Raw genomic sequence first — 18,269 nt, 5'->3', positions numbered from 1 at the left:
ATACAATTTTTAATTATTTATTTTGCTATTGGCCGTCAAACGTGTATCTATAGATATTGTTGATCTCAGATGTTCTCAAGACCAAGTTTTAAGAAAACTCCAAATTTTTACGTAAACATATTTTAATTAATTAATCTCGATATATCGAACTCAGTTATTTATTTTCAGTTATTTTCAGGAATTTCTAATTCAAATCCTCTCCATTTTCACATCATCTTCTTCTATATATTTCTAGTAAAATTTCTGCGTGAAGTGACACCGTATTTCCGAAAAGCCAGCATAATTTCCGAAGTAGGCTGGGAGCTGCAGCGCGCTTTTCTATGTCCGTTGGGACCAGGGGCGCCCACATCTCCGCCAGCGCCGAAAATTACACCGCGTGCCGATACGCGTTACATACCCTTGCAATTGACACATTTGGCGCGGAATTTGAAATACATTGATCCGGGTGAGTAGAATAAAACGCACTAACAGGCTTACCTAATATTTACGCACGCCGCCAATTTGCTATAAAAAATTTCCCATGCACATACAACTTGGATATGAGATCAACCGAAATCGAACGGCATGCATATCTTAAATATTTATTCACTAAAATATGACCAAAATTCAAGATACATATATTCGGTTAGGCTCAAGATTACCCCAAATTTTGCAAGCGCACTGGTGGCATTTCGGATTTGGATTCGCTTACATTCATTTAATTCCGAGCTTTTATGTACATACATATGTCGTAAGCAGCGAAGAATTGTATGAAAAAATTTGCTGTACATTGAAATTCAAGCATATATGCAAATAAATACTGACATAAATCATTCCGCAATATAGTCACTCACGCAACGAAACTAGTTCGCAAAGTCGACCTTAAATACCTAAAACCCGACAGCGCAGCCCATTACAGTGATTAAACAGTTCATGTCGAGAATCAAGCCCCCGTTTGGCATACTCTGCATCTTTTCAGCATAGCCACATAAACGCACGCGTCACTTGCAACAATTGGAACACCAGCAACAGCAACAACAACAACAGCCACTGAAAAGGCAAGTGCAAGTGAGGGCAGCTTGTCATTTGCATGCGGCAGCCCTAGTAGTCGGTTGCAAGGACAATAGCAACATCAGAAAATGCGATGGATGTGCACAAAACTGCCACAAGCCCGCCCTCCCGTGCGAGCGATGCCGCATGCTCAAAGACAGTGATCGGCTGACAATGAATGCCTGCCCTACACCGCCTGCGGCACTGCCTCATTACTTCGTGCTTGCCTGTCGGCCTGCAAGGGGCAGCGGAGGTGGCTGGCATTGATTGCATGCCACGATGTGCTATAGTCCTTTTCTCTTGCTGCCTCTCTTGCTGTCGTTGTTATTGTAAATGCTGCCACTTCTGCTTTGCTACAAACTTTTAATCATAGTTCGTCCTCCTTGTATCCGTATTTATTGTTTTTTTTTTCGTTTTGGTGTCATGTTACCACGCCCCTGACTAACCCTTCGCTCACGCGCTCGTCTGCTCGCTTTCATGGCGGCGACTTTTGTTTTGCCTCGCAATTGTTACCAGCGCACACTCGCGCTCCGATTGCTACGTCTTTCCATTTGGCTCAACATGTTGCCACCTCTCTTCTGCGGCACATTCTTGCTGCTTCTCACCATGCTGAACCCTCATTCTTTAAGTTGTATTGAGTCCAGGGTTTTTGTGGTTAATCTTTCTGCCACGTTGATTTAATGCAACGCTGGCGTTGGGGGGCAAAAACTGCTCTCGTTGCAATTCTTCAAACTGACAGTGATGCCCATGATATTTCTGTTATTGTTGTTGTTGTTGTCGTCAACACCATTGTTTAATCACTAGGAAAAGTACTAACGGCGTCATTGTTATTGTTACTTTTGCTGCACCAACTGCAAATGGGATAGCAAAGCAAGGCGAAATAAGAATGAGACGCTCATGGCGTGCATGGTGGAAATGAGGAGGAAGAGGGGGAGGGAGGGGGTAGGGGGCTGAGCAAGAGTGGGTGCTCCACTAGTATTGCATTACTTACTTACTTGTTGGTGTTTTTCCCATTTTCTCCTTGTTTTGTGTTTCTATTGTGATTGGCTACAACCGGCTACCATTATCTGCATTATCCCTGCACTTTGTTCAAAGCTGTGCCTAAAAATATGCAACGTCAGCGGTCGCTAGGCTATCTTAGGTTAAAGTAATTTGACTCTCACATCCTTAAAAGTCCCGAGGAGCTCTAGCACATTGTGCTCCTTGGCCGAATTCGTAATTACATAATCGACTCGAGGCGTCTTATAGATTAAGTATTGGGTGCCGTTCAGAATGTGCTATCACAAAGGACAATCTACTAAATGTCAAAATGAGTCCCTGACACACGGCGCTGCCATAACCTAAATGCAAGAGATATGTCGCATCCTTTAGGCTTTCAATATTTAGCAATTGAATCACATATTTCAACCATCTGGGTTAGCGCCCCAGTTATACTGCACACAAAAGATTAATCTCTCCAATCGCACTCTAACTTGGCTCCACAATGAATTCGGACCCAGAATGGAGGGGTATCAACAAGTCATCAGTTATACCAACACCAACAATTACTTTTATTGTACTGATGACGAGCTAAACTACGCGGATTAAACATATTTTCGTTGCACAGTGCATTGATTTATTGCAAATTGCATGAAAATGTTTTCAACGGAAAGTACACAGAGTGGGGTATTTAAAAAAAAAGTTGTATTTTTATTTTTTCAAAGGCATACCGCTCTTATCTATGAACACAGGCGAATATGCGCACCAAGTTCGAAGTTACTGTTTCTCTTGCTTTCGTTGTAGTTGTTGTTTTTTATATATGTACATTAGGGCAAATTTGCCGAAGAGGCCATGGCTCTAAAATCAATTTGGAGTTTGCCAAATTGCGAAAATAGGTTTGAAAGAAAATGTGAAAATTTTCACTTTTCTGCCCTCTGGTGAACGTTTAAGGAAAAATATGAGTCCAGAAATGGATTTCTTATACCAAAAAAAACCCTAATAGCTTGTTTTTTTTTTAACAAAATTTAACCCTTTCTTTACGACACTAAAGCAAAATGCCAAGAAACCTATTTTCGCAATTTGGCAAACTCCAAATTGGTTTTATACCCATGGTTTCTTCGGAGAATTTTCTTAGAATTACACGTTGAATCCTTATGTGCTATACGCGCATAGTCGATAAAATCTCTTATACAAACTGACCCGCCCTAATGTGCATACATATGCACACATATTTCTGTTTGGTGCCCTGCCACATGGAAATCCGCGTATTTGTCAAAATTGTGTCATATCAGGTGTCGGCATTTGGCGGCGAAAAAACCACTCGCTCGCTCACTTTCAAAACCAACAAACAACCAAGCAAATGGTTTGTGATTTATTGTGCACGCGTCTATGCGAATGTGCATACTTACATATGTATGTGCATATATCTAGCTGCATAGACTTACAATGCATAGGAAGCTTTGCTTTTCTAGATTTTTTATTATGATAATAAAATAAAATCGCAAACAACAATAACTGCAAATCGATAAAAGCAAAACTGTGAATGTATGAACATAAATCCATGCGAAGCGAAGTGCAAAATAAAAACGAAACAAAAAATGCAATGTGGCAGAAGCAACGAACAAACAGCAAATGAATACAAATTTGTAGTTTGTAGTGGTAAGAGTTGTGGCATTAAATGCCAAAATGCAAAAATTTTCCCCTGACTACCAGATTTATATAAACGATTGTTTAAAACTAGAATACGCTTTTCTTTTCCTTATGTGGTGCAGTGCATGGAATTTCTGAGTGCTACATTAGGTTTAATTAATTTCAATAAACATACATAACCCATGCCAAAAACAGGAGATTTCAAATTTGTTTACCCATATTCCAAATATTTTCAAACTAAACTTGTGATCTTGTGATTCTTTTTCAATTAACTTATACCCCGTACTCAAATATATATAGATTAAAAAGGGGACAACCCCCTTACTTGTAGTTTAGATATGAAGTCCTTTCAAAACCACTCACATTGTGATACAATCAAATGCATTCAAAGTACCAAGTATCCAAGTTGAACTTGAATTTTCAAATAAGTCGACACACTGCTATACTTATGTAGCTTATGTAGAAATAAATCATTTTCAAGACTTTCGGCTAATACCTATATTGTAATAGCTCATTTAGCTTATAATATAATTGTAATTGAATTTAGTTTTAAATAGATGGCAACCCTCTTCAAATACCTCAGAAGATTCTACAAGTTTCTAAACACTCTTACGTTTGACACTTAAATTTTAGTATAATTAGTTAAAATTCTACTTTTAAAACAGGTGACAACCCTCTCCAAAACATTTTCCAACCAAAACCTTATTAAACCCATTTGGTCTGACACCCATACTATGATACATATTCCAATTTATTTGCAAACTACAACTTTTTTAAGCGTCTTAAAATCCATTTCCTAATATATCTATAACAAATATTTCCTGCGATATACGGTATGAAAAATTCCGTTTGTATGGAAGGTGCCACGCCCCCTTTTACAATCGAGATTAAATCTATCCTATATTTTAAGTTGGGCTAAATGACACCAAAGTACAAAATTGCATGATGATCGGTTGAGTAGTTAAAGCGTGAAAGCGTAATAAACCAACAAACTCACTTTCGGATTTATAATATTAGTAAGGAAGTAAGGATTAATAAAATTACTAACTAAGAAATTTGCACAGATCGCAAATTCCTAAATTTTGTAAACTAATGTAATTAGTCAGTAATAGTGAAACTTTCGTTCCCTTACCACTCACTATGTAGTGCTAGTGAAATTTTAAATGCACTACCACTAACCATATAGTGGTAGTGAAAATGAAATGCACTACCACTAACCATATAGTGGTAGAGCATTTCAAATTTCACTACCACTGAAGCCCTAGTTGTAGTGAAAATCTCGATTAAGTGCAGCGTGCCCAACCCTGCCAAATATAGTATAACTGCGTTTTTAATTTTTCTCTCTGACGTTAGGATTTTTTTTAAAGGACTTTGAAATTTCTAGGATATGATTGAATAAAAAAAAAATATTTAAAAGATTTGGTGCATTGTAGAGTAACAATATGGGTATCCATTAAAAGGAAAAATTCTGTAAAATTAAAAAAAAAATTTATTGTTTGGTGCACCAGGACGAATAAGTGTTGAAAATGTCCTTTTAAAATTTTATCCTTGAATATCCTTGGAAATTTTCAATATTTATTTTTGAAAAAAATATATGTCAAGGACTAATATGTAAACTACCACATCCTCGAATTTCGTCCTTCTGACTTCATTAGTTTTAGATAAAAAATTTTACACTTCTCTTTATAAGATATTGATAGTTACAATATAAATAAATGAAGATACTGGAATCATTACACTGTACAGCTTTCGGTTGGGTATTGGACCAAACCAATTTTTTTTTTCTAATATTTTGAGGAGAAAAGACGTTAGACTGATGGTTCTGAAGTCCTTGGCATTACTGTGACAGGACCTACCTGCCATAGGCCACCCATACCACCTCAGCCCTTCATTCCGCATTGTCGAAGAAATGCGTTCCGACTAAGTAGTTTCAGCTGAACATATGCTACAGATTTTCAAATATTTTTTTCATGTAGGTATCAAAGCGCTCCGTTGAAAGAACTTCGATTTACTAATGCTATCTATTGGTTTTTGTGACTTCACCTTTCTTTATGATTTACTCATTTAACTAAGGTAGTCTGTAAGAATGCCTTAAGTATGCAATCAACGTTGATTTCTTGTTCGCAGAGCTTATTCCAGCCGGAAATGTTCTAGATTTTTCGCACAAGCTTTTCCGTTTTTCGACTTATGGACCATAACGACAGCATATACTGCGGTTCCATCCCCTTTGCCGAAAAGTAATTAGTTATATTTTCAGTTTATTGCTGGGGCACTGAAATTGCTTATATGGAAACTGTGCATTTAGACATTTCGGTTTTCAAAGGAAACTGTGCATGTACGCATTACTTCATTGGTTTTTCATATGTATGCATTATTTACTTTTAAAACGAAGGTATACGGATAATCTCGGCATTTTCTCATACGCATTATTTCGGTTTTCAACCGAAACTGTGCATGCATGCATTACTTGGTTTTTCTCATATGCAATATTTCGGTTTTCAAACGAAAGTGTCATATGCATAATTTCGGTTTTCTAATATGCATTACTGCGGTTTACAGCCAAAACTATATATGCATTATTTCAGGGTGCCTTATTGTTAACTTTTTTTTACCTATTTCAAAAGAAATTTTTAATTGCACAAAAAAGTAGAAAAACTCCGGAATAAGGTGCTAAAAGATAAATTCTATAGTTAAAGAGAACAAAAAGTCCCAGAGTAAAACGTGTTGTACTTGAAATGATTACTTGTATAATATACACACAAACACACATGCACACCCAGAAATAGTGAATAGCCAGCGTAAAGCGAAATTATGCAACAAAGTTGTTGCGCGTAAAAACTGTTTAATTAGAAATAAATGGCGAAGGGTGCACAAAGCGGTAATGAAGCAAGCCAGCAAAGCAACGGGAAGTAAAAACAAGAAACAAAAAGAAAGCCAACGAAAAATCGCAAACAATTTTACCAGATATTTACCTAAGCAGCACTGAAGAACGAACGGCGTGTGCGCACAAGAAGATAGCGAATGTAAACTGGTAAACTGCAGAAAGTTTGTAATTTACTACACACACGGCGGCAATGGCAATAGCAACAAAAGTAAAAAAAATGCCGCAGTAGCGGCAGGGATGGCAAATTTCCGTTGTATATTTGCGTCTGCACTTAAAGCCAAACTTTACAACCAAAATAACCACAAAAGTGCGATTATGCCGCTAAAATTGTAGGTGTGGCAGGCTTCAACGCCTGGCGCTAAGTGTACGATTTCTGTATGCATGCGCGCGTGTGCTTATGCTTTAAGGTAGCAGTGCCGCCCATTTGTTGTTGCTTTTATTTACTGTGCTGTCCGCTTCACTAATTTTCATATAAATTAAAAATACAACATCAGCAACAGGAAAAGAGAGAGAAGAAAAAACGGACAATAAAAAATCACAATTTCGCAACTCGCTACTTCATTATGCGCTCGCCATTTTTGCCATCCCCTCCTCAGCGCTCCGCGTTAAAGCCGCGTACTTAATTGGGGCGGGCGGTAATGACAGCTGGACTGGTGTGAAAAAAATTGAGGTAGTGATTTTCTCGCGCTGCCTAACTTTTTTTCGTTCTCTTCATCAAAAATTTAAAGTAGAAGGAGAAAAAAATTTTGAAGCGCGAAAATTTGCATTTGTGGCGCAAAGCCAGCCAGCAGCCGGCGTCGAAAAAAGCACAACTTTGTCCTGTAAACACAATTCTTCTTGCTCTTCCCTTCTGTTGCCTCCCTTCCGGCCTTTCTATGCGGCAACAAAATTTAATCAAAGTACTTTTTCAACCATATATTTTTGTACTTTACGCACAAATTTCTGCAACTACTACGTTTTGCTGTCTTTTTGCTCATCAATGATGAACTGTATTTTGTTTGCTGGTCGGTATTTGGGTACACCATGCCGTATGAAGGAGCTGTGGCGGTGCAATCTTGCATATTAAAAAATTCTAGCACTTTTTCGCTTGATATTACTTTATTAAAAATGCATGGCATATTGAATGCCTAAATAATGCAGCTCGGAGGCGAAGCTAGTGATTATTATATGAAAAGATAGCAGCAATGTTTCAGGTGAAAACTAAAAAATATACAGGGTGTCCTAGACCACCCGTCCTCCCCCTCTAAAATAGAGGGAAACGTTTTTTATTGAAAACCGCTAAAATTTGACCTACTAAATCGGGGATCCTCTATATTTTCGTAGTATTACCGAATTCCGGTTTCTCCCGGAATTAAGGATAGAAACGTAACTTTGGTTTGAAACTTTATTCTCGGAAGTACCTTTTTCAACCTCTAAATTAAATTCGAACTTTAACTCGTCCTGAACTTCTTAAATGAGGGAAAATGTTTTTATTCGAAAAAATATGAATTCGTATTACCGACTTCCGGTTTCGACGGCTCGAAGGTTATTTAGGAATTGAAAAAGGCACTTCCGAGAAAAAAGTTTCAAACAAAAGTAACGTAATTTTATCCTTAGAATCCGTAACTGTAGTAAAAATATACACGCGTTATTTAAAAAAATGGACGTCTGGTCAGTTTAACCCACTTGCGGTCCAAACCGGAAAAAAGTTCCCGACAAAGGTACGTACTTTTTGGGCATTTTCTCCCAAATAAACTATGCTCGACAATTGCTCTTACATGAAGGAAAATGTCTAGCACCGTCAGGAGAAAAAGACACGGTGTAACACTGTAACATGAACTAGGTGACCTAGTACATGTCGTAGGGCTGTTCGAGTAATTCACGAAACTGTTTTCAAAATTTTTTTAACACCCTCAAATTCTCAACTTACTTATTCTTATAAAACCTTTACTTGACTTCCCGCACTAAATAATTTTCAGCTCGGTTTTTTACCCAATTTTAAATTTTTATATGGCCTTTGAAAAGATAATATTTGTACTGTTATAAGAAATAAGAGGTTTTGTGAGCATATTGTCAATGTGTGGAAAATTTTTAGAATAAATCTGAAATTTATGCCAATTTTGATTATTTTTCCAATAAAACGGCGGCCGCTGTGGAGTAGTGGTAAGCAGTGCGCGTTTTCACTCCGCAGGGCCTGGGTTCAAGCCCTGGTCAAAGCAATATCGCAAAGAATGTAGAGAAAAGGTTTTTTCTTAACAGTGGTCGCCCCTCGGCAGGAAATGGCAAACCTCCGAGAGTATTTCTGCCATAAAAAACAGCTTCTCATAAAAACGTAAAACTGTAGGTACCTCCCCTTTTCCTGACGACATCAAGGCCAAACACTAACATATGTGTAAGCGTAAATCTATTATTATTATTATAAAACTGCATACTTAGAATTTTTTAATAAAAAGTTCAACATTCTTGAGTGTAATTGTTAAAATATGTTTAATTTTTATAAACTTTGTATGGAGTTTGAAATGTCGATTTATGTGGTTCTGGTTATGTAATGGGCTACACTTTTATAAAAAAAATTATAAACGTTAAATAAAAAAAAGTAGAACAACCAAAACTGGTCACAATGTCACTTAACTTAATCATCTGACTACGAGTGTATCTAATTCTAAAAAAATGTACTTCCGGTCAGTTTAGCTCAATAAAATATTTCTCTCCAATTTAGAGGGTCTGGTCTAGGACATCCTGTATATCTAGTTGTTGTGATATGAGGACTTATATATTATGTTATTTTTGATCTAATAGCAATTTATATTTAACCATTTTATTCATATTTATTTTTGTCGAAACACAGCAAAAAATTAACATGTAAACTATAAATAGCTTCTTTGCGAATAGTGCTTCTTCCCCTTGCTTACTAGCCCCAAACTTCTCATTTTCGTGTCCTCGTCCTACTGTTGGTCAAATGTTTGAATTTAGTGCTTTGTCTGAGTTTGATGTAGTAAAACGTATTAATAAAACACGGTCTAATGGAATAGGCGAAGGCGGCATTACAATAAGATTTATCAAAATTTGTATCGCCCCGTTGTCGGAATTCGACCACATCACTTATTTCATACACTTTTTTATTGTGCTTGTGACGTTTTTAAGGTCCATCAGCACCTCTTGTTCATCTAGGTCACTAATATTGTTAAGTGGTTGTCACGTTTCTTCTCTAACTGATATTCGGGCTGAACTTGTTCCAATCAGGCCTGTAAATAGGTGTTTTTGAATATTTTGTTCAAAGTGGCTCTTAGAGGGTTAGAAATTCAATTCGGCACATCTACACCAACTCATCTTTCATTTGATATGAGTTTCATTTAAATAGTTTTTTTTAATATTTTTTAAAAGTGGCTCTCGGCACATCTACACCACCTCCTCTTTCTTTTGAAATCAATAGGGATTAAGTACCTAAAAAGTGTACCACAAAAATCATGTTTGCGTATTAATATATGAGATAATTTTACCGCTCATATGTTTGACATGACGTACTACGTACTTTTTATTCTCAACTCTTATTCTTATCTTAATTTTAATTTACCGCTGTACTAAAAATATCTTTGAGATCTTGTTGTACTAATTTTCTTCATAATAATAAATGAAATTATCTATATTTATAATACGCGAAGGCATTTTTTGTCCAGATCAGATGTTCACAAATGAGATGTCAAATTAAAGGGTTTTGACTGTAGATGTGTAGTAAGGTTTTACTTTTAAGAAAAGGGTCGCCACCTGTTAACAAATTAGACTCAAGGTATTTAATAATAAATGCCCCTAATCCGCACCGTTTGTTTGATTCTCAAAAGTGTGGTGTCAAATTAAAGGGCTTGGGCCGAAGAAAACTTTGTTTCTTAACTTAACAGGAGCAGGGCGGATACAGGATTTTATTTGGGGAGGGGCGATTGGGATCGACTTGTCGAATAACGTTAAATTACAGGCATCTAACTTGATTCGCAGCGGAGTGACCAATCGAAGCTATATGACCTACAAGCATCCAACCTGCTGGAAAACTCATTTATTTTTCACGCATATAGAGGTTCTAGTAATTTTTATGAAGTCCGAATTAAAATGTTTTGTGATATAATTTTACTTTAAGTAAGTTTCGTGATGTGAATTTGGCGCAAGGTCCATTTACAGAGTCCCATGTAATAAAACAATTATACTATTTTGTAAAAAAGCACAAGATAAAAAGTTATGCTCTGGGTTTATTAAAGCAGTACATATTTGTGTATATTACATAAATACTGGTTTTTTGCTTAAAATGTTTGTCAAATGAGGGATGTAATTAAGTAACTTAACAACTTATTCGGAAATTTGATTATAATAATGTAAATTGCAAACTCAATTTTGCGCTTTCCTTTTGGGAATCTTTGTATTATCCGTTCAGTGTCAATATCAATATCTAAGTGCCAGTTTCAGTGGAAGTTTTAACTTAGATTACGTAAACTGAATTTAAAATGAACTGCCGACTGACATTTGATTGGCTAATCTTAGTTTATAGCATTAATGGTACTATGGAAACCGGCGAAGGGGAACTCTTTCTTAAGTAGCATTACTAGCTAGAAGTGTAGTCAGAGTGCGGAGAAGTTTGTTAATCAACGGAAAAGCATATTCGTCGTCCCATTTACCAAGAACTTCTGCTGCTGATTTTAGGTATGGCTTCTCGGTTACCTCATTTGCTCATCGTTCTGACCACACTTTATACTCTCATTCCAAACTGATATCGTCTTTTGTAGCGTATCATATTCCCTAATTTTATATGTATGGAAGTAAAAATTCAACTCAAAAATGTTTATGTAATGTATATTTCGGCAATCTTTCTCGGAGATCGAGCTAAATATTATGCAGCTTTTTCTACGCATTTTACTGTTATCCCCCTACAAATTTCTGGTTACACAGTTGAATGTGAAATTTTCTACATTCACCGCGGAAATAGACAAAAAGTAGTATCAAGAAGTTTGATTCGACATGCATACAGATAGTTCTTATCATAACTTTACGACACTCACATATTGGCAAGATTTCACCATTTATTTTAAAATCTTTAATTTTAATTATTGTTTTTTAAAGGTATAGCATATTCTTAACAGAAACCATATAAATCCAAGTTTCAATCTTTGCACAAAATTAAAAAAGAAATCAACAAACTTTGTAAAAATTTCGAGGTCTTTATTTAGATTTTTTAGAAATATTTTGAGTATGCAGTTTTGTAGCCCAATTTCAAGTACCATTGATTTTTGGGAATTTATTTCGTCGAAGGTGTTGCTCATTTTATCCATATAACAAAAAAATTATTGAAAATGTTTTGTATGGAATAAAATGGCTAACATGGTCAACAAAAAAAAAATTGCCAAAAATCTGTTACTTTAAACTTGCAGTATAATTGAATGGGCTAAAAAACTGCTTACTCAAAATATTTCTTAAAAATCGAATTAAAAAGTTCGAAATTTTTAAGAAAGTTTGTTGATTTTTCTTCATGGACATAACACTTTCGTTCGGTTATTGAAGGCGGCAAACGACCACCAAACCATAGTCTTAGCCGATGAATTGGCCAATGGAAATCGTAAACGTGGACTGTTGGAGAAAATGTTGGACCAAAATGTTTAAACTAAAAATCTAATTTTGGGAGGGACGAAGTTCGCCGGGTCTGCTAGTATACATATATTTATGTACACGTGCGCAAGCTGATAAAAAAAAGCGCTTATGATAATTCGAATCCATTGCCTTAATTACGCCACTCACTATACATTTATATGTATCCACATCCTCACATTGTCCACAAAAATTGCTTACTTAAGCTTCTCCTCCTCAACTGCTTTCGACTGTTGAATTATTCTTTTAATCGCTACTTTCCTTTTTAATCTTCGCTTTTATTACGCTTAAATAATGTTTGCCATTTCCATGATTACCACTGTTGTTATTTAGCTTTTTTTATTTTTCTCGTTTATTTGCAGAAAACCGCTGCATCGAATTGCATTCACCGGACGGTGTGCACTCGTGCATTCTGCGCGCCTGCGACTCCGCCGAGGCATTGATCTGGTTCAATGCGCTGCACTCAGCAATGTGTGGCAGCACTCAGCGCGCCCTCACCGATGCCAATCGCGCGCTGATGAACGTCATCGGGGAGCTGAAACACATCGGCTGGCTGAGTAGACGCCTGAGTGGCGGCAGTACCAGTGGGGGCGGAGGTGCTGGCGGAGGAAGTTCTGGTAGCGGTGGTGGTGGCGGTGGCAGTGGTGCAAGTGCTAGTGGCGGAGGCGGCGCGGGAGATTTGGTGAGTGGTCAAGAGAAGGCAGGCAGATTGGCTGCTTGGCAGGCTGAAGCGCTCAGTGGCTTTCTTTTTTGTTTGTTTCTGTCGGTTTTTATGCTTTCTCTTCTTCTTACATCATTGTATTTTTTAATGAAATCGCTTTATTTACAATTCTTTTCCGGTATGCTGCTACTTTTACCTCGTCTGCCTCTCGCTTTTATTTGTTCTTATGATGGTGGTGACATTGCAACATGCAACACGCAACGGTCATGTACCATGCACCACAGCCAAGCGGACGTTCCAGCTCGGAGAGTTCTGATGAAAACGATAAATGGCAGCCAATTTTCGTCGCAGTCACCGAACGAGAATTCAGGTGAGATATTGTTCAAAGCGTTGGGGTGATGGGCGGGTGGGGTTGGGGTGCACACACACAGGTGGCACAATATGTGCTCTTCAAACGGATTATTGACAAATTTGGCAAGGCAAACGTGATTTGGATGTAGTACTTACATATCTAATACATATGAAAAGAAAACACAATAGTTACAGTGAGCGAAAACTTGCTTCCTATTCTTGTTGGTCGATTAAGCATGAGACAGCACCGCTTTCTTTGATTTTATTATTATTGTTGTTGTAGTGTTTATGTGTGTCGCCTGCTAAAGTCGAAGAAAATCGAGGCATTACATGCAATCCACAAAATTGCTTGTGAATAAAGTGTTTGAACAGATGAGTGCTTGCAACGGAGAGGAAGCGCGGCGTGCATTGAAGAATCTATAAGATCCTCTTATGTACCTATGTAAATATTGCCTTCCATTTATGTAACTACATACAAATGTGTGCAGACATATGTGCACATATCAGTGTGCGTTCTGTTTGCAAAGCGAAGTTAATAATACGCTCCACTACACTGTTAGGCAGGCATTTGTAAAACGAAATCTCATAAAGCGAAAGCGATTCATATTGTGGATTATATTAACATATTTGAGCGAATTTTCCCTCCAAAGGAACACATGTTTCAAGCAATTTCTCAAGCAGCGCTTATCTGGCTCACCGTTCGTTTCGTTTTTCACAGATTTTCTCTCAAACGCTGTAGCATAGTTGAGTTTCAAAAAGAGAAAAAAATTATAATAAAACACACACACAGGTAAAAAGCAATGAAATTTCCCCTTTACATACACAAGTGATGGAGATAATACTAGCAAAGGTGCCGCAAAGTGATTGTAAATTGCGGTAAAGGTGTGCGTTGAGTGTATCTCTCGGTGGTTGATGGATTATTGTAATCACCGTATATGTTTACTTTTTTATAAATGTTTTTTCGTGCTTTACCTTTCGTTCATATACATACATATGCATACTACGCGCAAGCACCTACAAAAATATCTCTGCTTTTCCCTCCCAGTTGACTCCTAAGAGCAAGTTTTTTGTATGCAGCTTTTCACAGAGTTCGCGTGAATAAATTTAGGTAAATTTTTTGAAATTTCCTCTAATATACGAGCTATTCTTTAGTCTACTAATTGGGAGTGAAGGATATGTAGATATTTGGGAAAATTCGAAATTTAAAGCAAAAAAAAATTGTATCAGGGGAATATCTTGACTTTCTCTAAAAGCATCCATAAAGAAAGCAAGCAATAAACTTACCCTTTCTTTGGTAGAATAGTGTACATATATGTATGTATGTATTAGGGACGTTAATTTTTCAGCTTTTTCCGATCCCCGGATTTTCTGGATGTCGTTATCACAATCCCGGGATCTCGGGATTAGTCCCGGGATTTAGATATTCATTACCTTTCCAGAACTTAAATCGAAAAACCTGCTTATGCATTGTTTGAGAAGCTCTCCTACGATAAAATAAACAATAAATAAATGGGTTTGTATATGAGTAAATCTCACGAGTTGTTTTTTTACCATCACTCCCTTGTCTCGGCAGAAAAAAAAATACTATACCATTATTCTTGCATTTATTTCAATCAATAGAGTTGCAAGTACAATAAAAAGCATAACAAAGCAAGTATTTGAACAACCTTAGCCCTAAAACAGTTATTTAGGCGAAAAAGTACCGAAATTACTCATTTTTTCATTGTCACTTGAAAAAATCATAATTGTTTTTTGGTAAGTTTTCTGTGAACTTTCAAGATTGTGCCACCAAATTAAAAAAAATGGCAGCATCCAGAATATATATCGCATCTATTTTGTAATTTTTGAAATTTAACGATTTTTTAATTTTAAAAGTTTACGATATTTCAAAATGTCAACATTAAACGGTGAAAATGTTTTCTTGCCAAAACGAACCAATCTAGAGTAAAAAAAACTAGTGTGCCACAAAATGAAAAAAAAACCTACATACATTGATTATAAGAAGACGATGATTTGCGAAACAAAAATTCCAATTTTACAATTTTTATTGGCACTCTCGTTTATTGGCAAATTCGTTCTGAAATTTTTATATATATATGTACATGAAGATATTAATAGTTGTATACAATATTCGTGAAGAATAGTGTAGGAAAATATTCCATGCCAATATTTAATTACTTTTAAATATGTAATATACTTTTATGTTAAGGCATGCGAGTAAACGTGTAAGGTGACCTTGTGTGGGCTTATACGTTACATACACAACTACGGGTATATAAGCACTATATTGTACGAGTATCTTAGGTCCCAGTTATGAAATTGATAATTTTGTATCACTTTTCAGAAAAGTGTTAAAATATTCAAAACTCATGAGTACCCTGTTTTTGATAGGGATTTAGGCGACCTTAAATTATCATGGAAAAACTTTATAAAATCGTATCCAATTGGGTTGGTTGAAAATAACAAAAGGCGTAGAAATCTACTGCAGTAAGACTGGACATGATTTTGTTTATTATTTTTCTACTAAATATAAGTCACTATCTAACAAAAGCCATGAAAGTGAAAATTTAAAACTTTCCACAAGATTTATAAAAATTCGTTGAATTTCAGCAAATGTTCATCAAAACATCAATCTCTTTATTTCGAATTAAAAACAGAAGCTCTAGGTAGCCCAATAAATTTCAATATATTAAGGTGCAAGTTGGAAGTAGCTAGGACTTACCGTTGATTTTTAGCTTTTTTTTTGCTGATAGTGTTGTGCACACAAAAGAATTCTGGACCAAACTTTGTAAGGAAGTCTTCTTCCTTAAAATTTGCTTAATGCTTATCCACTTGAAACTTGCACTTTATTATAGAATTTAAAGAACTATAAAATTTCATATTTAGAATTTTCTACAAATTCTCAATAAAAAGTTTGCTGTTGTTGTTATAAAACTCTGTTGAATTTTTCTAATTTTCCTAATTTGAAATTTGGGCTTATATGGGTTTTATTAGATAATGAGATGCATAAAAAAAAAAAAAAAAACATTAAACAAACAAAAGAAAGGTAGTCAAAACTGGTGAAAATGTCGTGTTTATATTATTTTTCTCTTGGCTATATGTACATATATGTATGTATGTACATATATACTTAGAAGCTCGTACTCAGCAAAACACAAGTTCGTTTCATGGTCTTCTAAAAGCGGTTGACCCTCGCTAGGTGTTCTTCGTAATTATATTTCTACTATTTCTAGTTATATTTCTACCCTTTCCCTCCATTTATGTTACAATATCAAGACGCACGCCAAATACATGGTAGGAACGCTAAAATTATAAAAAAAAACGAGGAGGCACGTAAGCATAAATTTGGGGCATTGATTACGAATCTGTATACCGTTTTTCTAGATCGGGTAATTTTCCCCAAGATATTTTCATTTTAAGTTGGCATTGTGAATGAAAAAGATCCAAATTTTAACTTGGAAAATGTTACTCATGCGCCTTGTAGGAGTAAGTAAGAGGTCGGCCATGAACGATACGCCATGTATGGGTAGAGATGGATTTCTACCGGGTAAATACCGGGAAAATACTCTTCGTGGGTAAACCAAAATAAATACACTAGTCGGGGGTAAATATGGAAAAATATTTTTAACGTTTTTTTTTAGCCATTTTTCGCGGAGTTTTTGCAAATAAACTCACTTCGCAATTTTAGAACTGTTCATTGTAAAATATTATATTTACTCATTCTACATCTCATTCTAAATTTTGATTTTCTATATATAATATAATGTCGTGTTGCAAAAATAAGTATGTCTATTAAACATAGTTCTAGTCTTAAATTGTTATATTTCAATTGCCGTGTATGCATTTTTATCGATAGAATTTATTATAAAATTCCTTAATTTTTGCAGAACAATGAATTAGTTCGCTAAATTTTCTATGACATGGTTTATACCCACCTTTTTCCTAAATAGCCAGGTATTTACCCATTTTTACCCAATTTGCCCATTTTACCGGGTATTACCATTTGGGTTTTTACCCTTTTCCCATCTCTACGTAAGAGTAAACGTATTTCTTGCTCCTATTTCAGAAAAAAATAATTGCAAAGTTTTGTTATTTTTAGCCGACTTCACAAAAAGGAGAAAAGTTATCAATTCGTCAGAATATATATATATTTTTTTATGTATGTTACCGCATAACTTTGGACCACGTCAACCGATTCCTATACTTCTTTTTTTAAAGGAAAGGTGTTACCTCCCAGGTGGTCCCATATTAATTTGGTTTAAATCCGATCATCGGATCCTGAAGAAATTAACGATAATCTTAAATTTTATATGAGAATTGAAGACGGTTCTGTCTTTTGCTTAAAAATTATTTGTTCAATTTTTTTTCTTCTTAAAAATTGAATTTTTCCATGAAAAATGAAAATATCTTGCCAAAATGACCTGATCTGGAAAAATTGTATACAGATCCATAATCTACGACCCAATATTAAGTTTACGTGTTTCGGTGTTTTTTGTTTTTTTGTTTAATTTCAAACTTTGAGATTTTTAATCAGTCTTTTTCGCTTTTACTTTTATCGCTTCTTATTTGTTTGCAATCCCAACACATTTAATTCGTACTCACCAAGCGCCGCATTCCAAGATTTTCTGGCGTACATTTTTTTTGTAATTTGTATAACTGGTTATTCTATAAACTTACTGCTGAAACATTTTCCCTCATTTAAGTAGTAATGAGTTTATTGGTTTGTGTTTATTACTTACTTTCCTTTTATTATTCTAACCTCGCATTAAAAGCAATTCATCAATCCTTTTCAACAGCTATTCTCACAGGCTTTTTTTTTTGTTGCGCGGAAAAACATTTTCACTCCCCAACTGCTTTGTTATTCAAAATGTGTAAATTCATTCCATTCGCATTTCACCCACCCCAGGAGCGCACCAGCGCCATTATGCTGTTTCATTGCATACAGTTAATCACAAACGATTTGCTGGACACTCGTGTTTATCGTTGTTGGCATTGTTATTGTTGTGCAGATTTTTTAAAGCGCTTACAATCTCCTTTGTTCGTTCCCAAATCAGCACGAATACTCCATACAAGAATCGTGGCTTCCTTTCTTTTATAGGACTCATTTATTAT

The 18,269-nt window shown here is 35.7% G+C and overlaps 2 protein-coding genes across 6 annotated transcripts in view; one reads left to right on the top strand and one right to left on the bottom strand.

Moving 5' to 3' along the window:
* LOC118739222 (beta-1-syntrophin-like) overlaps positions 1-13,216 on the top strand; it is a 183,249-nt gene extending 170,033 nt beyond the window's left edge. For all 5 annotated transcript variants that reach the window (XM_036470418.1, XM_036470417.1, XM_036470416.1 and 2 more), the window contains exons 5-7: positions 236-445; positions 12,508-12,827; positions 13,091-13,216. In XM_036470418.1, coding sequence (XP_036326311.1) covers positions 236-445; positions 12,508-12,827; positions 13,091-13,180 — 620 coding nt within the window. In that variant the 3' untranslated portion in view covers positions 13,181-13,216. The remainder of the gene's footprint in view (positions 1-235; positions 446-12,507; positions 12,828-13,090) is intronic.
* LOC118739217 (long-chain-fatty-acid--CoA ligase 5-like) overlaps positions 1-18,269 on the bottom strand; it is a 431,825-nt gene that overhangs the window by 404,850 nt on the left and 8,706 nt on the right. The window lies entirely within an intron of this gene.

This window comes from Rhagoletis pomonella, unplaced genomic scaffold, assembly GCF_013731165.1.
Source record: "Rhagoletis pomonella isolate Grant_MI unplaced genomic scaffold, Rhpom_1.0 Rhpom_scaffold_00005, whole genome shotgun sequence".
In the NCBI taxonomy this organism is placed as follows: Eukaryota; Metazoa; Arthropoda; class Insecta; order Diptera; family Tephritidae; genus Rhagoletis; species Rhagoletis pomonella.
The sequence above is the reverse complement of the archived record's forward strand: the minus strand, read 5'-3'. Positions and strand labels throughout refer to the sequence as shown.